We start from the raw sequence: 23,214 nt of genomic DNA on the forward strand, positions 1-23,214 counted from the left end.
TATAGAAATCGCTTCGTGAGATATTTAATGAGTGTGAAACAGGGTTGATAATGATGTATAAAAAATCGTACCCAAAAACAAATGTAACGGGATAATGAAAATAATAATGATTGTATCTAGCCTTTGCGTGGTCAGTAAACCGCTCTGTTTTCGCTTTTGTTATGACAACCATATGCCACCATACGTATTATTTAATTTGAGATTCCATTATCTAGTCCATTGACATACTTGCTTTCTTATCAGTTTCCTGATAACTCAAATTTGGCAGGTGACACAAGTTTCTAGTAATTCATCTTATTTAGAAATTGAGCTCTGTGTGAGATAATGTAACGTCGTTGTCTCAAATGACGTTCGCATGGACATGTGATGTAAACAAGTAGAGATTCACGACAAATTGATGTTTTTTATGCCTGCTCTTGGTGGGTAGATTAAATTTATGTTTCAACTGGTCCTAAGGGTTATAGAATGCGCTTTGCTAACTTCACTATCTCATTTCACCATTTCACACATATCATTTCACTACTAGTATTTCACAGTATGTCACCTTTTCATCTCGACTCACCGTTCTATATCAGCACCGCATCTCATGGTCCTATTCGATCACACAAATCTATACCCTGCACAAATATATATAATCTCACAACCCATATCACCGTCCTATCACATTTTATTACATCATCTCCCTAATCACATCATTTCGCATCTTATCTGACCCAAAGACTTAATATAATATACCAATCCGACCTGTCCTATCTTAAATATAAAAGTACCAATCCTATATATCCTATTCTAACAATCAAAAGCGCATTTATCAGATCCCAAATAACTAATCTTAAATTTCGATAGTTACTATACCAATCCAACTATTGTATCATAACTATCAAAATATCTCCATACGAATCATACATAGCCTGTATAAACTTATTTATATCAAATCCTCATAATAACAATCCTAAATATTATTTCCAAGCTATCAAAACCGTATTTTACCAATCCCAACTTACATTTCTTAATTATCAAATACTCACCATGCCAACCACAACTATCCTATCCTTAATAGAATATAAAACTCATCATCAAAACCCAGCTATTCTTTCCTGTCAAAAACTCACTTAACCAAACACAACTTTATCATATCATCCTCATGGTTCACTCTCAAATTTCAGGACCTCACCTGAATATATATTGGACTGTCATTAACACTACTTTCACCAATTTTAACACGTTGTCAGACAATATTCGGAGATCAGTCGTCAACCTAAAGGGGGTGGAGCGGCGGTGAAGGATCGACCGAGTTGTGCAAATGGACGCGAAGAGGCGGATGCTGGCTGTATGATAAGCACCTGATAGGACACGCACTGATACCAGTTGTCGTGGTCACTCAAAGGACGAACAAGCTTTAATCTCCGGATAAAGGACATGCATCAGTGTCACATGACTTGATGCTACTATATTTTACACAGGACAATTACACCCGGTATAAAATTGGTGTGTGTCCATGGTATTGACGATTCGTGAAAATCCAATCACGTTTGCATAATAGGCTTAAAAAATATTACTAAGATGAATCCAATAACGGTCTTTTCCTGGCACCCCTTAGCTGGTGATCGCTGTGTAAATAAAAGCAACAAAATGCTTTTCATGGCTACACGAAATTTCAATTGTACGATTCCGACTGTATCATGAGCATGTGTTTATGAATTGCTATGAAATAGTGATGGTACCAAGTTTTCACGAAAAGTGGGCGTATTCGCACCACCGGTGGCATTCCCTCATTTAACTTGCACTTGTTCCCGAGTTTTGTCAGGTTAACAACTGGCTTGCCTTTGCATGAGTTGGTGATTGGTGCCAACGATAGAGCAGGATACGCTCACCTTTTCGCGAGCACCGGGTATCATCACTATCTAGTGATTCATAAACACATGCTCATGAATCGATTCTGCTTTTAGCAGAGATTTCATATTCATATGGAAAGGGCTTTGTCGCTTTTATTCACACTAATAGGTACATCAGAGTCAATAAGAAACAACTCCAACAGGGATTCATATCTGTTGGAAAGAAATGTCTTTCCGGATAGCGAGATTTTCAAATAATTCTCATACTGGAGAAAATGCATTTTCTGTTGGAGCATCTGCCACATAAAATTGTTATGGTCATGACCTTCGAATCACTAACAGTGTCTCAGCACACAGTTAATTGTCTCCAGATGTCATCGTATGGTAACCATAGAGCTCGCATTAAAACCAACATTGATAATGAGAAGGGAAAAGTGATGTACAATAACGTTGCTAAATCAGAACATGAGGCTCGAAACGACGTCAGTACACGATAATATGCAGGTATTCATACAGTTGTGAGACGCCCACGAATGAAATGCCTTATTCATTCTGTTCTCATTTCCATGAATTTAATTTAGATAAATGACTAGCCAGCTGTGTTTGTTGTCAGACATGACACTTCACATTAAGATATTAATAGAATGCAAGGACGCGGGTTTGGTGTTGTTTTCTGTCAACTATCAATTAATAGTCAGCAAAAGCATTTCTCTGTGTGGAATAACACGCGGCTTGTTCACATTTTTTCTTTACATGCTTAAACGTCTGAAAAGCATGTTTCTGACACCAAAAAAGCCTTGTAGATAAGGGTACGTCATGAGAATTGTAATTTTAAACTTGACATCAAATATAGTCCAAGACTGTAACAGTTACATTAATTAATAGATTAAACCTGGCTTCACTCAATGTACCCATGTGGGGAATGGAGAGTGAAGAGCGAGTTCTTTAACAACTACGCAACGACCACTTACGCCTTTAGTAAGATGTGACATGTCAGTGGTTGTTGTGCAGCATACCGACATGTGTCTATGTGTGCAATATACATTTGTCTTCATATGAAAGAATTTACAAATCAGTTAATTACATGCAATTTTCTCATACATTTATAAGTTATTGGTTATCAGTTATCAGTGTTTCATTTCGAGTGATGGCTCGTGTAAAACATGTTTACCTTTGCTGGTTTGTGCAACGTATCTCTGTCTGGTCTGGTGATATGTTGTGATTACTGCAGCAGAAATTTAGTACACTTACGAAAAAAATTACCCGTCCTTCATATCAAGTTCAATAAAAATAGGTTTTTACCGAAAATAAATAATGCATCTTTCAGTACGTATTCATGAAGACATCTCCTTGATTTTAAGGTCGTGATTCACAATTATAGATATTTAGCTTGGTGTTGATAGCATCTGAGGATCAGATATGCAGGTATGCAAAGAATTCGTGATGATTAAAAAATTGATTGGACGTATGACCATATATTATGCTGCTATTTTCAATGACATAAGATTTACACCAATTTATATAAACACAGTTACATCTTGCCGCTAGTGTGTATAGTACACGCAACACTATTTAATAACCATTGGCCTTATAATCATATTTACTTCGATTTTCTCCCGCTTTGCAATTTTTTTACAACTGATATTTCGCCTACTTTTCTTCTAACAGATAAAAAAATCAACATCTATCCGGATTCTAGTAAGTAAAGATTTGAAGAACTCTTACCATTTCCGCTAACTTGCAAGCATGATCTAATTATTGTTTTGGCATATCGCTCAGGGGGGCATCTCAGACATTACGTTCATGCCCTGTGTATGATTTGAGTGATTAGATAATACCGAGCAACAGCAAAAAACATTGTCCTATACAGTTTTGCCTTTTTTAGCGCTTTTTTAGGATCAACATTCACGGACCTTAAGGCGCATCGTATGGAAATGCAAAATTCGAATACATGTGTCGTCACTCACTTATTTGATAAAAATTTAGCAAGTCACGGAAGTCGGCTTAGTTTACCACTGGGTCTATCTCCAGACATAGTCAAGTGAATTTACAAATGTCCGAAAGGCAAAACAAACGCCTAACCTTGTTTTGATACAAATTTGATTAAATCGGTCCATACCGTACTCAAGGTACTCAGGTTTAAACTGTAGCAACATCATAAGTGGCACGTCTGTGTCAACATCGTTTAGCCCTTTTCAATGTCATGTCTTCCCTTTGAGGTCGGACGTTTCGGTAAATCATCCCTTTCACGAGGTTTCAATGTTTGTTGGCTGCATGTATTTATCAATGCATAAAATATGCACCTCACTAGCAATGGCGATGGTTCCTGCTACCTATTGGAATAGGAATCCACAGGTTTAACATCGTGTCAGGTTAAAGAAATCTTGGAAAACTAGTACCTTTCCAGACCGTATACATGCGCGCGCGTGTGTGTCGTAAATAAAAGCCATGAAATGATATGTATATTATATACTGGCAGAAAAAGGTAACGAAGCTCAATATAAAGTTCAATAAAAAAAATTTTTTTTCTGAAATTAAACAATGCATCTTTCATAAATATTCATGAAGAGATCAACTTTAAGGTCGTGATTCACAATTTGCACGTGCATGTTTATACACGGCGCACAATTAGGATGTTACCTTGTTTGTTTGGGGGCAAGTTATTCACACACAAATGCTGCTCATAAACAAAAACAAGAACACTTTTGTTGGACGGTAAATAACGCTTGCTGTAAACCAACATCAACGCGCCGTAGGTACGCTGCAAACAGGAATGGCGCAAAACGAAGTTGCCAGATATTCTTATCTTATCTAACACAATATCATACATTTGGAGAAGTTATTTACAGCAGTGTAAAATTCATGATTGTCCATGGGCCGGTCGTCCATCCAGACACTCATCCATATTCGGTTGGTGCATCGACGGTTAGACACCAAACAAGTTGAGGCCATTAAGTGGCAGATCCGTACGCATCCGGTCGAGGGAGCATCCCATCCGTCTACGACGTCCAGTGATATGCCCAAATTTGCGTTCACGTCAGTGTCAGACACGTTTTGCCTGGTGTAGACATCATCTGAGGTTCGGAAGACACGTTTGGGGCACCATACTGTTCACAGTTGAGTCAAGGTTTCTCTGATGGTCGTGCAAAGGTCTGCAGGCGTCCAGGAGAACGTTTTAACGACGCTTGCGTTACTCAACGTTGTCAGTTTGGGGGTGGCAGTGTAATGGTGTGGGGTTTCATCACAACTCATGGGAGAACACAACTCATCATTGTTAATGGTAATTTGAATGGTACCGGGTCGATCGTTCGAGATCATGTTCTACCCTTTGTGCAAATGCAGGGACGTACCGTAACGCTGAACCAGGATCATGCCCACCTACACGTTGCACGTGTTGTGACGCAAGCACACTTTGGCTTATCTTTGGTTGACACAACTCAACCAATCTTTGGTTAGCCTTTGGAACAACGTCCCCTAGGTTGTATTCAATCATCTAATGTCTTCAATGTGCCGCCGCTGCCTCGTCTGTATCAACGCAAATGGTGGTCACACCCGATATTAATATTGGTAATTGAGATGTTACAATGAATTTGTGATGATAAAACATTGATCAGACGTATGACAAAATATTACGCTGTTATTTTCAACAACATAACATTTACAACACATTATATGAAGTTATTTTTTACATAGTTATTATTGGTATAGTCTTTGAAAGACATTTATAAGTGATACACATAAAGAAGAGATTTTATGAATATCAACTTCTATATTAAGAGGAACACAACGTTTCGGAGAAAATGCTTACTCATTCATGAGGTGAATGAATGCTATGAGGCCGAAAGCATTTGTAATGTAAGAACAACAAAAGCAATAAGATAACAAAATGTGGAAACTTCACAAGGGAGCCAACAGATAATCAGCACCACTTATCTGTTAGCGCCCTTGTGAAGTTTTCACCTTTTGTTATCGCATAACTTTATACCATTGGGTTTCGTCAAAATTGGAACACGTCAGCGACCAGCTCGTATTTTAGCTCACACGCCGTCATATAACTGACATGTTGGTAAGACCTGTTGTTCAGAGTTCATTCATTATTATCTTCATTCTTCAGTTCACTTGTAAATCTATGGAGTTAAAGAGGCAGATCTTCAGAAAGAGAGGACACAGTAATTTGCGATGTGCAGAAATTTGCGATGTGAGTTAAGAGAGAACAGGATTGTTGTCCAGACAGGCCATATGCATGGTCCATGCCTATGGCGTCCTCGAAGGCGATCTCTGATCGTGATTTCTCAATTAATCAACCAGTGGTCAGTCACATATTTATGTTTCCATTACTTATTGTTATTGATCTCACAAATACAATTCGACCTCGCTGCGTTTCTGTGATGTTTCATCAAGCTAGGGCGTGTATTGTGACTGTAATACAAAACGATATAATTAACTTATTGTTCATCCAGGCACTCACACCATTAACGCCATGTGTACCTTGTGAAACGAACTAATGACTCTCAACATACAAAGAATTGGACGCATTAGAAGGATGACCTTCCCTTAACATCATTACAATAGGTCATTGATTCCTGTCATTGGATTAGTATATTATAGTGATCATTTCTTAGGAGATGAAATAATTCATATATATATGATCTAAATAGTAATGTAATGTTTCCAGAATAGTTTTTCATGAAAACTTTGTTTCTAAAGAAATGCATTATGAACCTTGGTCTGTCAACAAAAACCAACGTGGTGAGTCCGGGTTAAAACCTATCCCCAGCAGCGTATGTTTTTCAGACGAAATGATTTTCTGGATTGGTTGGTCATGCTCGTTGCCTTGGTTGTGTGAGTGTCATCGTAATTTTACATGCCGAGGTCATATAGCTGGAATTGTTCACCAAACCAAACAAACTAAACACAGAAACTCCTGATCGTTAGTTCCACAAAATTGATACAAGTATACGACCCTTTTTCGAAACCAAACATTCATGGCAGTTCTGGCGAGATGTCTGACTACCCAGGTGTCGATTTAACAAAGAGGCCATAGTGTTATCGATGCTGTACTGACGAAGACACATGTCGGTCAGATTATTGAGGTGCTACAATCATACAAGGTCGATATTCACAGCTGCACCTGTGTATTATGGTCCCGGTATTTCCTTTGCTCTGAAACGAATACATTGATTCTTCTCTCCCACAGCACGCTGTCGTTAGTACACTCTTCAAAAAAAGAAAGGCACAGGTCGATTTTTAGTACATTTATTGTACCTTGTAAAGTCGATATATTTAATTTCATATCATAGATACAGATATGAAACTTTGGAGCCCGATAGTCACATGTTGTCGTTGTACGGAGGCTTTGAAAACTGTTCATTATCATGTCACATAAGGCCACAAGGTTGCGCTGAACTCAGTATCTCGTGGGACCGCCCCGGGCAGCAATCTCCCCGTACTGAGTTGATAAGTGGACGAATTCTGTCCTGTGGAATTCTGTGCCATTCTCCTTGTAACGCGTTGGCCACTTGTGGGAGTGTCTGTGGCGTGTTCTGATGTTGATGCACTCGTCAATCGAGAGGTGTTCGAATGGGTTGAGATCTGGAGATCTCGACGGCCAGGGCAAGACCTTGATGTTGGCATTATAAAGGTAGTCTACACGAGCTGTGTGCGGTGGAGCGTTGTCCTGTTGAAATAGCTCCGTGTTGAAACAGGCGGTCGATGATTGGAAGAAGGTGAGGTTGAAAAATTTGATTCAAACAGCGATTTGCTATCAAATTTCACTGAACCACAACCAAGTCAGATCTCGTGGTGCAGGACATGGAACGCTCATTTCGACGACGATAAACGCGTTGTCTTCCATCTCGCCGGTGAAGAAAAAAATAGTGATTCATTAAACCACACTCATCTCCAGTTTCTCAAATTCTAAGGCTGTAAGGTATGGCACCAACGCAAGCTTCGCTGTCGATGGATCTGTTGCAAAACAGGGACGATAACTGGTGTTCTGGGTCGGAATCCAGCCCCGCGAAGATTATTCCTGACAGTCTGGTCCGAGATCCTCCTCAAACCAGGGATTGCGGGGATCTTGCAGTGTCCGTAGCTGTGGCATTGCGATGAGGTAGGTGGAAGAGTCGAATGTGGCAGGGGTGGTAATTCTTGGTCGACCGGTTCTTGGACGGTCTGCAGTGGAACTGATTTGTGTGTATCGGTCCCAAAGGCGGCAAAGGATGCGGTGGTGGACGTTGAAGTGGCGTGCAACAGAAGGCTGCGATTACCCTCTTTGGATACGTCCTATGGTGATGTTCCGATCGGCAGCGCTGAGTCCCGGCATTTTCGAACTTGAAAAATGTTGCGATTGAATGACAAATTATGGGCTTATGCTTGCCTTTTTATAGCCACTACCACGAATTACGAATGCCATAACTTGCACGTGCATTTTGCTTATCTGTTTTCCTCCATGACATTTTTGAACAAGTGTGAAAACAATGCTGTTTAAGACATTGCAAATCGACAAAGGCTGCGCTTTGACGCACCGTTTGTTGAATATCAAGCCACCTACATTTTCCAATAACATATATGCAATTTATATACTGGATTTGTGTAGTCGGGTTCAGTGAACTACATACTGCCTGTGCGTTTCTTTTTTTTGTAGAGAGTATGTTCTAATACTACTTTGAGTTTCTTTAGAATTGATAATCCCAAATCAGATATTTCATTATGACTATGACCGTGTACGATAGGAAACATGTGGCTGATAAATTAAGCAACCAGGTCGAAGTTTATTGAAGAATTCATATTCCTTTGTGTTTTAATTGCGATTATAGTATACATTAACATCTTTATAAACATTACGGAAACATGAAAGTACAGACGGGGAGGAAATATAGTTGTGTTCTGAAACATGTAGGTGTCGCTTTTTCATACAGGGCGATTTATATGTTAAATATAGTATACCTTTTCACACAGACATGTTGTTTAATGTATTTTTCCATACTAAGCAATGATGAACATACATTATAGAGGTTATTTCGTATTTATGCAAAAACAAATATACCTTATCTTGTACGAACCAAGCGCTGTACGAACTCGCAATAACAATATGAGACGTATGCAATACAGTTACTGTAGCATGTGATTAACCTTTAGTGTCACACACAATATCGGGATAAGTCAGTTAGCCGTCAGTGTCACACACACAATATCGGCATATGGCAGTTAGCCGGCAATGTAACACACAATATCGGCAAATGGTGGTTAACCTTTAATGTCATACATAATATCAGCATATTGCAGTTAGCGGTCAGTTAACACACGCATATCGAGTCATAGCCTTCAGCCGTCCATGTCACACACGCCATATCGGCATGTGACAGTTGGCCGTCAATGTAACAAATATTATCGGCAAATGGTGGTTAACCTTTAATGTCACACAATATCGGCATATGACAGTTAGCCGTCACCACCATACACGCTATATCGGCATATGGCAGGGAGCCGTCTATGTCACACACGCTATATCGCTAAATAGCAGTTAGCCATCACTACCACACACACAATATCCTTATGTGGCAGTTAGCCGGCAATGTAACCGTATAAGGCCCTAACTTAGGAGATACTTAGAATTAGCTCTGCCCAGATAATAATGTCGTAAACTCCGACCCTTTGCAAGGAGAAATCATTGAAAATGGCTAAAAAGACCTTGTGACGTAACAATAGCTTCGAAATACGTTCAGAAAGGCCATTGAGTCATTGAGCAGGCGTTATTCCTGGTAATGTAATAGCGGAAATACCCATTGGGAATTTACAGTTTAAGTAATAGCCTTGATCTTCAGTCTTTCTCGGGTTTTACAGTGATGTATCGAACAAACTAGAACGTACATGACAACTTCCTTGTTTTTTTTCTTTAAATCCGTTAGCTGCATCTTGGGATAAAACTGTACTGCATGGTCCGTTTGTAATTTCCCCATTTTTGAAGTAGACGCAACATTTCTTAGACGACCCTAACCAGGTTTGTGTGGTGATGTACGAGGGACGTTCAATAGAGTTTTGCAACTTCAATATAAGACCAAGTCGCAGAATATCTTTTGCATTTTTATTTTTCAGTATGATCTCCATTCACCTCAATACACTTATTCCATTAGTCCTTCAAGCTTTTAATACCACTTTTATAGAAATCCGCAGATTGGCCCTCTAACCACGCCTTTGTGGCAGCCTTTATTTCCTCGTCATCCTTATGACATTCATCGTTATCAAACTGTGAGTATTTGCACGATTAGAGCATTTTATCAGTATTTATTGGTCCACTTTTATAGAAATCCGCAGATTGGCCCTCTAACCACGCCTTTGTGGCAGCCTTTATTTCCTCGTCATCCTTATGACATTCATCGTTATCAAACTGTGAGTATTTGCACGATTAGAGCATTTTATCAGTATTTATTGGTGCAGTGTTTATTGTGAGAGTAACAAAAACTGGGATCACCTCCGTGTGTTTCAGTGTTTTTTTTCAGATAAAAATTTACTTGCCTTTGCATGTGTTTGTGGCAGTGGTACATGATACGCTTGCCTTTTCTCGAACACCTTGTCTCATCATTTTCTGATGTAGTCGATTCTGTATTTGGCAGAGGTGTATACATTTGGAAACGTTTTTGTCGCGTTTATTTCACCTTTCCAAAAGTCACATTTCCCTTTATATCGGGCAATATTCCAGCAACTCCAGCCTTTCGCCTACATTTCACAAAAGCTTTTGATGTATAATTGAACACGCTCTTCCTGCGAAGATTTCAAATAAGATCATACGAATCTCACGAGTAAGTTGTTTGATTAGGGTTTCAACAGTCAAGGACTTAGTTAAAGCGTTCAACATGTTTTGTCTTATCTATGTTCAGGACATTTCCAAATTTGACGATATAGTGACAAAAACGATGTCGGATGTAATTGCCTATTTTGATTTGTACCAACTGTAGGGAAGGATACTCACACCTTTTAGCGAACACCTTGTATAATTACTATTTGATAGTGAAAAAACCCCACATGCTTATGATGTAGTCGGATCGATCAATAGACTGCTTTTAGCAAATATTTCTTTTGATTACGGAAATGTTTTGTCGCTTAATTTGCAGTGGAGCGTGAGGACCATCGACTGTGGTAATGAAGACAGGAAATCGTCTCCCGATCATTCTTCATGTGTGTGCATCATGCTTTGTTGCATAAAGTATTAACATGACTAATGTGGACTACATTCATATTTCCCAGGTGGCTAGGTAATATCACATGTTCAGGTATTTTACCCTTCTAATTAAGAAGACAAACAGTTAACAATCAGGAAGACGTCTTTCGTCGGCGCATATTATACTGATTGCACTGGAACAACAAAATAGATATTCCACTTTTCTTGAATACGATAACCTTAATTTTTTTCCTATCATTTAATATAGGTTTAGGTTATAACGTAATGCACAAGGTATTAATAGGTCCAATAGAAAACGGTCATTGTATTACGAAGCTCTTGTTACGTTACTGTATGATGAAAAGGTAGTTAATTATTAGCACGACCACTGCCAGTATTTCGTGAAAACATTCCTTCCTATTTTACTATCATTTAAGAATCCTCATTGACGAAGACCAAATATTTACTGAAAATGTCATTACACAAGGCTGAAACAACAGTCTCACACACTCACTCACTCACCCACCCACATACTTATGTGACATAAGATAAGACATCATATCTTCGCATCTACTGCAGTCATATCATTAACTGAAAACTGCCATAGGATCCTTCATTTCCACTGTATGCACCGTAAACATGGAAATCTCTTCCACTGAAAGATATCTTGGGTATTCGACGCAAAGGCGCCCCACTCTAATAAGCGCCCATGGCGATATTTGCTGATATATTGGCTAGTGAACAGTTAGCACCCCTTCCGATTGATCAATGTACACTAGACTTATTTATTCGTGTACAATACGAACTCGTGTGTTATATGTACCCTTAAGTATGGGCAATTGAAAAAAATATCAGTCGTATATAAACATTTCAGGCTGTCAGCATAAACCACGAAATTTACATTCTTTCAACTCTGTTTTTTCCCCACCAGAATAATATTCTAATAAGAGCCCGAAATTTCTAATTTTGAGAGCGCCCTGGGCGCTTATTACGTCGAATACGGTAACTGCAAGTTTGATTCAGGTCGTTGAAAAAGATATTCTTTGCCCGCTGACGCAGTTTTCTGATGTATTTATTTCCTCCAATAAATGCTTACTCAAATGTCTAATGTACTAATTACAACGTCTTGGTCAATAGGGGATATGACCAACAAGCTGTGGATAATAGTCCATATTCATCTGTATGTGAAAACGCATGCACTGGGGTATTAGCGAAGGTAGTAAAATATGATTCATCGTACGTACGTACGTACGTCTTCATTTACAACAATTTACAACGTATCCATATACTGTTTTGCAGTGAAGCACTGTCAATAGCGACTCAGTCGTATCAAAACAGGAAATCATCAGGCCTCCCGACAACGCATCCTGTGTATTTGTTACATGTTTGAATGCATACAATATTGACAAGACTATATAAGATTCTATTAGTGCCGTTGATCCCAAGTTTAAACAATGTAGAATTAGTTTGTATTTCCAAGGCGAGTCTATCACAATAACACTAAATATATGTTCGGGCATTGTTCGGAATTCGATAGGAAGACAAACACTTATGGAACTAGAAGACGCCTTTCGTTACTTAATGTTATACCGATCGAACTGCGACAGCAAAATACATTTGCACTCTCAATTACGATAACCTTGAAACCACTCCAATCAACTCGGCAGAGGTTCAAAACAACACATAAACTCCACCGTGTTCTTTGAAAACAATATAGGTTATTGCCATGGCTTAGATGTTAAACCTTTACAACGTTCATGTACATGCATGAATGCTGGATCATTTATACTTTCAGTGGAACAACATCCTTTATACCATGTGCAATAAAACCATGTTGATTCATAAAGTGAAGTATGTTGTTGGTCTTCCTCCATCAGACGCCGACATTGGGGGCGATAACAGAAAGTGTACAGATCAAGGTTACCATTCGTAACCAAATGATGTCCAAAGACCATTACTGTTGATGAATATTGAATTGAATTCACAGCTTGGCTGACTAGACTATGTTAAGATACTTTCGACTATGGTCAGTAAATGTCAAACGGAGGTAAGTCATACAATGTATCTATACACTTAACTACAGCTTTATACAGAAATAGTGGTTAAGTCCAGTTAGTTTTGTGTACATCATACTAATGAAAAGCTACCCTTTAAAAACAATAAAAACAATACAAAAATAGCAAAAAATAATTGTACACAAACCGGGCCATCAAGTCATTTAGTAGAGGAACTAAAGATTGCCACACATGCATGTGTCTCGCGTGACACTCATCCTTTTCACGGTGGCACAGACACATGTGCTTATTTTGTTAATCAAAATCACTTAATGATCTGATAAAATTAAATGTTGAGATGTTATGTAGATAATGGTAGATGCTGAGGAATTGACATGAATAACATATCTACGCGTCTTTATGAATCTAAACAATATGACATTACATATGCAAACTGTTAAAATATATATTTAATATTTTACCCCGTCGAGCTTATAGATTAGCTGCATATTAAATATATAATTTATGGATAATATAAACATTTCAAATAGTCTTCCTAAAACTATAAAATGATCTGCGTAAGATAGTGTCATTGAGCCGTCATTATATTAATGTAATTGCGAACGATGTGGTTAACATAGTGTATGAGAAAAGACACATGTGGTATTGATGCGATCCCAAAACAGATGATCGTATTATCATTTACCTCCATCGTAAACATTTAATTCTGCTGCATCATTATTAGGAAACTACGTTTTCATGAATTCATTCAATTGAAATTGAAATAACTAATAACGTTTGAATTAGAGGATGCCGAAATCAATACTGTTAATCACCGAAATCCAGCAAATTGTAAACGTGTAAAATATGTTTTGCTGCATTTAGCCATATAAAAACCATTCTATGTTTTGTAATCATAATGTTATGAACCAGAGATCGTTATTGACATATTTCACATGTCCTAGACTGAATCCTGGATTTGACCATCGTGAACAGAGTTTCCTTCTACGGAAATAATAATTATTTCTGTCGATTATTTCTTCCGGAATGTTTACGAAATCATCCAAGCCATGCACAAACTACAGAGCGCCGACATCGACCAGACATCAATCAAATATATTTAATCTAACTCGGAAACCGGCTCGTGTCACTCGCTCTCGATCCTGTCATGGCCCTGACCACCCTTTACAGCCCTTTCAAACTTCACACCACATGAAACAGCCCGACCCAAATGTGATGGATTGAGACTTGCAATAATATTTATAATCTATTTATGGTAAGATTGTAATATAGTGAAATGGGGTTCACGTCGCGTCCAAGATTATTGCACTTATTTAGCGACGTGCATACACTTGTGTGTGTGGCTGCTTGTACTCGTCCAGACTGACGCCGATTTTATAGTGCTAGCCCGCTGAGATACCATGCCGCGGTTTACCATGAATACCCCACTCAGACGCAATATACTGACTCCGAGCCGACCAGTCCTTGCTTTAACCCTTCTGTTTCAACCTTAATAGGGCAACTATTAATGCGAAGAGTGTATGGGCAACCATGATTTCATGAAAATGAATAGTACATTTCAAAGACAACCGACATCTTCAATGGTTCCTGATTTTCTTATCCTTATCCCTTTAAGTAAACTTATGCCATGGCAACTGCTAGGAAAATCAGCGCCGTAATCCGTCAAACGGTGACAGGTAGAAGTTTGAGAATAATTAGCGTCCTAATGTCAATATGGCGTCTTTACTGATAAACAAAGACTGCTCAAGCCTGCGTTTATCACAAGCTGAAATTCATACAAAGACAGTTTGTCCATTTTATGTCACACCCAACCCTCTCATTATTTAAGAAGTCATCCTACAAGCAAATTAACACTCACAGAGATTGCAAGACCAAAGGTTAACGCTGTCATTGGCGTCGACGTGATCTTTGCAACGTCGGTGCTCACATCGACGTTTGCGATCACACCCTTGCCTTTTATCATGGTATACCTTAACCTATGATTTCTGTTATTCTCACTTGCCGTATGTATTTAATGAGAGTCCGCCTATTATTAAACCGCACTCAATATGAATCTATGAACTGGGAAATCAATAGTGATCAGGTCTAGCTTATGGTGCCACGAGTAAAAGCTTGATATTGGCCCGTTTCGACAAGGCAATCAATTACATGGACTGACGGATCAATGTCTATTTTTACAAGCAGGAAGCTATAAAATATTATTCCGTTGCTCATTATGATTGTGTAATTCATTCATTGTGTTTTGTCGCTATATGGATGGAATAGTGCTGTTGAGACGCAAAAGGTCTGTGCAAATAATTTCAAGTGGTGAAGTTCGGGTTTATCACATGAAATACGTATTTCCTTAGAGCGATTTTTCTATTTACATATATATTAACAATACGTTTAATATCAGGTTGTAGAGCATATTTTCCCGAGTTTGTCGCTTGGAAATTGACAGTTGTCTGATTGGTTCGTGAGTACTGGAAATTGCTTCAATGTTTGTCAAGGAAATGTTATTCTTCACATGCAGTTGACAGCATAACTTCTTTGGTGATATCCATGTGCAACTAATATATAATTGAAGCAAACAAAATGACTTGCCAAAGGCTTTAAGTTTACTGAACCTGATTAACACCAAAACATTATAATAGTGTCTTTATGAACAATTCGCACCCTTATAATATGACTGACATTAGTGATCAATACTAAATCAAAATTAAACCTCATCTAATGGCCTTAAGTACAGTGGCAGTATAGGCCATCCAGAAAACTGGATTCGACTGTTGTGTATAATAATGACATGTAGATGTAATGCCAAAATAGAAGACGTTGGTATTCCTTGCAAACTAACAAACTAGCATCATATTGAGTCTGTTGCCGTCATCTCAAAGACGTCGACGCAGCAATGTCTCTGCTTTAGGAACCACTGAGACTGCACAAAATAAGAACAAGGCTATACTATGTCGTTGAAAGCAATCAAACGACTCCAGCAACTTTTGCTGATGGTTGTTTCTCAAAACAGTATCGACTAGAGAGTATAGTTCTTGATGCAGCTTTGAAACCAGAAACAGACTCCACTAAATCAGACAAAGATCGCATGTTCCTGAAATTTAAATGTGCAAACAAGGGTATTGGTGTTTTAAACTTAAGTGACAATCTCAGAAAAAAAAACTTTCCGTAAATATCCTACATTATTTCAAATTTCAGGAACCACCAACGATTTCAGTTTTCTATATACCAATTATAGGAACATGTTGCAGAGCGTGGACTTGACAGCTCATGATGTAAATTCCACTATTTGTGGCTGCCATGACTCATAATACTGCTACCAACCCGGTAGCTCATATTATCACAGGTGATTTGTTGACAATAACAGGTTTGCCAATAATTCAAATAGGGACCAAACACGACCAAGAACTTACGGATGATGTTGAAGTATATGCAAAAATGGGATAAAAGAGACGATGAACCTGCTGAATGTCTTTCAGAGTGGGTTAAGGCATGATGTTGCCATTGGTAGAATGCCTAAACTGAAAAATAGGTGGGAACAAACATAATCTGTCCCAGCTAGCTGTCATCCAATGAATGTCTGCCTTACATGACAAGATTATAGTATTTTCCACTGACAAGACCTCAAATAATACAACCATTATATGTAAGCAAAACTACATTCATTGTTTGATCAAAGAAATATATAACCGGGTCCAGTAAGTGAACTATCACCCCTTCCCCTAAGATTCCCCATAATCCTTTATAAGGAAAGAGTTTCTATATATTCGAGACAAGGGAAAATAAGGATTTTCAAAAACCCGAATATTTGCAATTTGAAAAGAACCAAGGGATAAGACATTTAGGTAAGAAATTGACATCACTTGCTAATGTTTCTTTATACATATGAATTGGAATGTCTGGTTGACAAAATCAAAGCAATGGAATTTGGCCTAGAAGTTTAACTTAAGCTTCAGGTATTTCGATGATCTGATATCGGTCGATAATGGCAAATACCCAGTTCCCTTATACTGATTTACTCAACTGAACAAGAAATATAAATACCACTTAACAGCCTCATCTGTTTCATATTTAAATCATTGCCTAAAGATTCAGAGTGACAAAAGCCACCCGCAAGAGTGTATGACAAGAGCTATGTGCTCAACTTTCCATTTGTCAACTTTCCCTAAATGTGGAGGTTTATAAACCTGACGCATCAGTGACAAAAATTATATCCGATTGAATTTCCTATTTTGACTTGTACCATGTGTTTCCGTGTTTTGTTTTCGGGTAAACAACTGACTTGTCTTTGCATGTATTTATGACGGGTACCACCGATAGAGCAGGATTCACTCACCTTTGTGCGAACACCTGGTATCATCACTATTTGATCGTGATTCGGGAACACATACTTGTGATATATTGGCATCGTACAATGGACAAGGCTTTCAGCTAAGATTTCTTATGATTACGGAAAGGGTCTTTAAGGATCCAAGGGTCCAATGCACACGTAATCAACCAAATCATCCATCTGACGGGCATATGGTCGATGGGGATCATGTGATCAAATCTGGCACGAATCCCAAGGGCTTACTTTCATTTTAACAAGTTGAAAGTACTTAAAAGACGGATCAAAACTAACCTATATGGTGACGTCATAGTTTGCAGTTGTTGCGTGCTCATCCAGAGTATCCAGATGACGCGGATGTAGCAGAACATGAGGACGATGGCGGGGATGACGAAGAGCACACAGAGTTGCCACACACTGTAGACGAGGCGCCCAGTGTCGGGGATGCCCACGTCGGCACATAACACGACAACAACTGATGTTGCGTTGTTGTGGTATAAGATGGACTCGGTGTCCTGCAATAGAGACAGATACGTATGACGAAGTAATAATGTTAATGATACAAAGAGGAAATAACTGTTGAGCTACATGTATATGTACACATTCGAGCAGATAATTGTGTGTTGTCATACATCGCCCAATATCACACTACAGCTGCGGACAACTAACTGAGTCTTGTGGCTGATTTAATGCAGCATGAGCAACGACGTCGGCTTTCGCATGTGCCATGCGTCTATTTTGACGTTACGAAACAATGAGAAATTACTTAAATGAGGACGAGCTGGTTACACTGTGTGATCTGGCTGTTTGCATGTCACTGTAGTACTACCTGTCGTCACTGATCATTGTTCGAGCACTGTTTCATCTGTCAAGACGTGTATTTACTGGGGATGACACATGTTTGGAAATTAACGGGTGAGACAGAATGACAGAATAAGCTGTATGTGCACATGTTATGACCCATGGTTACTGAGGAAGAAATCTGCCGAAACCATGTATCAGTACTATCAACTTTTGCCTTCCCTGATTTACCCACCTGAACAAGACATAAAGGAGACCATTTTTTTAGATCTGTGCATAAAGATTGAGAGTGACAGGACTGGACGACAAGAGCGATGACTTCAACTTTCCAACAGTCAGCTTCCCCTTTATGTAGAGCAGAGGTCATGCAACTCCAGCCCTTTGTGTCTACATTTGACACCTTTGAGGAACAATCGAGCATGCATTTTTTACCAAGATTTGAAAGAGCGCCAACTCTTGCTTAGAAATTGTTTGATCAAAGTTACAACATCAGCAGAGCGTTCAAAACGTTTATGATAGACATGTGATGGACAAAAAATTGTCGTATCAGCGACAAAAATGATGCTATTTCCTGTTGACTTGTACCATATTTTGCCAAATTTTAAGGCGAACAATTAACTTGCCTTTGCATGTGTTTGCGACGTGTGCCGCCGGTGGGGTAGGATAAGCTCACTTGATTCATAAACATATGCTCATGATATGGTCAGAATAGTACAATCGACTTTTTTTAATAGAGATTTCTTATGAATATGGAAACGGTTTTGTCGCTTTTATATACATGAAAAAAATTGTATATTTTGTCCAAGATGTACTTGTATGTACAGTGACAATAACCACAAGCTACAAATCAATTTTCACGTTAACGAAAGAACCTATTTTGTTTGCCGAAATAGAAAAGGCTCAGTACTGTTATCAAAACATAATATCATTATTATAATTCTTATGTTGGGAAACAGCTTCAAAACTTAACATGCAGAATACGACATTACTGCGGGTCTTGAAAACGACTTCGTCAATTTTGTAATCTAGACAAGACATCCTCTCTACAGAAATATTCAATGGTTGCCTCTAAAATCAATCTACAGTCGTTTCAGATGTATCGGACTTTGATCGGAACTCACACTCGACTAACCAAAGGTGATAACATCTCCATGATTATCAAAGAAACCACTTTTTTAACCCAAGTCTAAGGAGTTTAAGGTACCACTGGCAACTAAATATTATGAAGCGTTTACAGTTTTTTTTATTTTGAAAGTAATGAAATTCAAAGCTCTCAGTTTGACAGGTTCAAATAAAAAGTTTCCAATTAATAAAATCGTCTATGAATTCAGACGTGAATTTGTGAAATACTAATGACTTGTCAGTCATCAGTTTCAGATAACAACAATCGCTTTTGACTGAAACCACTGATGCTCGCGGAAGCTGATATTAGATGTTAAGTTAAGTCTAGTAAAGTACTTCGTTCTCAATTCTATTAAAATGACATGTTGAAATAATGATTGTACAATAATTTGCCACAAAACGCAGAGCCGGGATAACAACAAAACAATCGCAGTATTTGTAACATATAAAACACTAATCGGAGAGAACGTTGGCATGCTTACATAACTCTAGTGTACAGATACAGTGAAACAATTAACATTCATGAGGGTTATATCCATGAGTGTTTTTTCTCGTATCTCGATTACTGGTATCATCCTGGTTATCAATAAAAAATGATCTGACTCGACAGGCCGTGTCCCACTTATGCAAACATTATATATATAAATTGTCAATGCAAAAGAATAACCAGTCTAGATTATCCGCCTGAGCAGATTTCATTTGTCATACAGGCCAAAATGCACAATATGTGTACTACAAAGTCCTTTTCGAATATTCGATCTGGGAGACGTTGACGTGAGCCTTCCCTAATACTTGCACCCTCATGGAGTGATGTAATCAATGTACGAAATATGTACTTACTATGTAATATGTACTAAATATGTACTAAATACATAGTAATGTGCAGACAGTTTGCGCGTATCGTTTTGCTTTACAAGAAAAATCGTGGCAACTTGGAGCAAGACAATGAACATCAAATAATGCATCTTCCCGATGGGCCTGTTCACACCATTTCATGGTGATGGCGTGAAGGCACAGATTGCATACGACAAGTGTTCATTCATTGCCTTGGCTATTAAAGTGACAATAATGATTGAATGGGTGAATATTGCGGTAATTTGTCAGATCTTTGCCTCAAAATTGTTGTCGAGCTTGGTCTTGTTCAACATGAATGCCTGTTGTTCTAAGAGCTGTCAAAACAAGTATTTTTCCATTAGGTTCCCTGAATGATTGACATGAATGTCCCTGTGAAAATATTACTTGCTGATACAAATTACCGTACACGTAGATTACCACACATAAATCTTGTTTCTCTATCGTCCCCGACGTGTCCTTGTAAAATGTTGGTGCAATTTCTTCTGAAACCTTATACTATTTTTATGTCCTGATTTTGGATAAATAAAAGCGACAGAACTCTTTCCATAGCCACAAGAAACCTCTCCCAAAAGCCACTGTACCATTCCATGCATGATACGATGTTATGAGCATGTGTTTGTGAATCACTATGATATTGTGATGATACCAGGTGTTCGCGAAAAGGTGTATGTATCCTGCCCCGTCGGTGACACTCGTTACAAACACATGCAAAGGCAAGTCAGCACGAGAATATATGATTCAAGTAAAAACAGAGAATTGCGTTGAACATATTGTTTGTCACTTATGCGTCAAATTTTGAAATGTCCGTCACATGTATACCATAAAACGTTTTGAAAGCTCTACTGAGGCCTTGAATGTTGTAGCATTCATCGAACAACTTTTGAGCAAGAGTCGTATAACGCTCTTTGAAATCTTCGTGGAAAGAGCATGCTCGATTGTACCTCAAAAGGTGTGAAATGTAGACACAAAGGGCTTGATCTGTTGGAATATTGCTGAACATAAAGGGAAAATGACTATTGGAAAGTTGAATTCATCCCTCCTGTCATGCAGCCTTTGTAGATTTTTTTTCACTCTGAATCGTTGTGCACTTTTCTAAATATAAAACAGACGAGGCTGTCTCACTGGTCTCCTTTATTTCTAGTTCGGGTGGTAAATCAGTGTAAGGGAATAGGCTGTGGTGGTTATTGTATAATATCAGATCAGCAATATTCCTGCAGCTTGAGTTAAGAAGCCTAGAAGCGTGGAATGTGATGAGATAACAACATTTCGAGTCGGACGGTGGGCGTTTCTAGAGTCTCGAGTGAGTGTGTTGGTGCTTTGAACAGTATGCCAGGCGTATCAGCTTGATGTGGGAGGCAACCAAAAGTGATGCAGGCGTCAGACGTTTACCACTTTGAAGAAACGGGCATGGTGCTGTCAAACCAAGAAACGGGTAAAACGGTATTCGAACCTCAACCATAGTTTTCTTATACGCAAAAGGGATTATGGATCCAGAGGCTTTACCTGATGTGTCGCAACCAGATGATCCAGAATATATGCCTCCTGATCATGAATGACTTTGTGCAGATATAACACACTGAAAGTTGGGAGTTGATTGGAGCGCCTCGCACAGGCAAGGAAGCTGCGCCACACATATAACCTTTAGACTGTGACCACACCGGAGCACCCTTCACAGACGCAATCTGTTTTTGACGTTGACGCTATCAGCGGCCTTGGGAAACCATATCAGCAAGTTCACATTAACAAGAAGACTGCATGCTACCGGAATTAAACCCTATAGGCTTCATCGTGTGATGTCATTGACTTGCCAACTACGTTGCCGTCTACGTTGGGCTTAATTACTGGTAACCGTGGCACAGGATGATGTTTTCAGACGACAGTCGGGTTCCATAGGCGTCTGCCTTATAAGAACAATCACAGAACAACACCAGGCATAACTAAATCCGAATCATTCGGGATTTCATTTACAACCAGAACGTCCACATTTTACCAAGGCATGCACTTATCACCTATTTCGTGACATTCTTTTGGGATGCTGGAACAAGCAATAACTGAAGTATGACACCGTCTCTTCGTAGGACGTCGTCAGAAGATGTGCAAGGTCATGTTGATGCAATGAAAGATTATGCAAGATACTGATGTCAATATCATCGACTCAATTTCTGACTTAATGGGCAGTGAGTTTTGGTCAGTTTTGGTGCCGATGACTGATATATTTCATATATGTTTCCCATTCTGTCACTTTCGCAGCATTGACACTAAAGAAATGTATTTTGGGGTGATAATGGATTTAATGGAAAATACATTTAGAACGAACTAGTTTGGCCTTTTTCATGTATTAGCAGTCAAACATGGGGTGTTGTTTCTTTCATATCAGAATTTCTGCCAAGCTCAAGAAAACTGAATGCCAACAATTATTGATTTCATGGCTTTACAATTATAACAATTAACGTATACAACTAACCATTTGTCCAGGCCTACCAAGGCAGTTGGATGTGCATTAGGGTCGAACGCAAATTCACATCCCATCTTGTCTTTCTTTTACAAACCTCTGTAATTTCTTATAGAGATTGGTTACAACCAATGGCATGAAAGTAAATGCAATTTCACCAAGAACCCAAAATTTGCATGGCATTGAAATTTCAAATTTCGATATTAATTTTTTTTTATATTTTGAAAGCCTACGCTTTCTTACACCTCTTGAAAGAAAGGGGAGGCTTGAGTTATTTGCTTCTTAAATATCACAAGATGACAAATAAGACCATGGTCAAATATGTTTGGTCCTTTGAGTATATGCGCATTCTGTGCACGCCAAAGGATCTCCCAGACAGATTACTCTTGGAATATCTAATAGGAATAGGAAACTCATCTTGGACATGTTCACTTAGATTTCATAACCAATGCATATTGCCATTTATTAAGTTTGTGTATTTTTGTGAGAAACGTCTTTGAAATGTGTGGAAAAAACCCTACAAATTATAAGATGACACATAATGTGGTTGTATGTCATTAATGATCGCCTGCGTGTCTCCAGCATGTCGCAAAGACCTAATCTTTAAGATCCCGAGATTATCAGGGCTTTCGAATGATGTAAGAATCCATATGTTAGGA

At 38.6% G+C, this 23,214-nt stretch overlaps 1 protein-coding gene across 1 annotated transcript in view; it reads right to left on the minus strand.

Annotated features, from left to right (window-relative positions):
- The window catches only part of LOC139480360 (QRFP-like peptide receptor), a 63,168-nt gene that overhangs the window by 15,760 nt on the left and 24,194 nt on the right, over nt 1-23,214 (minus strand). The window contains exon 3 of the mRNA XM_071263422.1: nt 17,620-17,840. Within this exon, the coding sequence (XP_071119523.1) occupies nt 17,620-17,840 (221 nt within the window). The remainder of the gene's footprint in view (nt 1-17,619; nt 17,841-23,214) is intronic.

The sequence above is a fragment of the Haliotis cracherodii genome, unplaced genomic scaffold (assembly GCF_022045235.1).
Source record: "Haliotis cracherodii isolate W230 unplaced genomic scaffold, xgHalCrac1.p SCAF_4, whole genome shotgun sequence".
NCBI classification, from domain to species: domain Eukaryota; kingdom Metazoa; phylum Mollusca; class Gastropoda; order Lepetellida; family Haliotidae; genus Haliotis; species Haliotis cracherodii.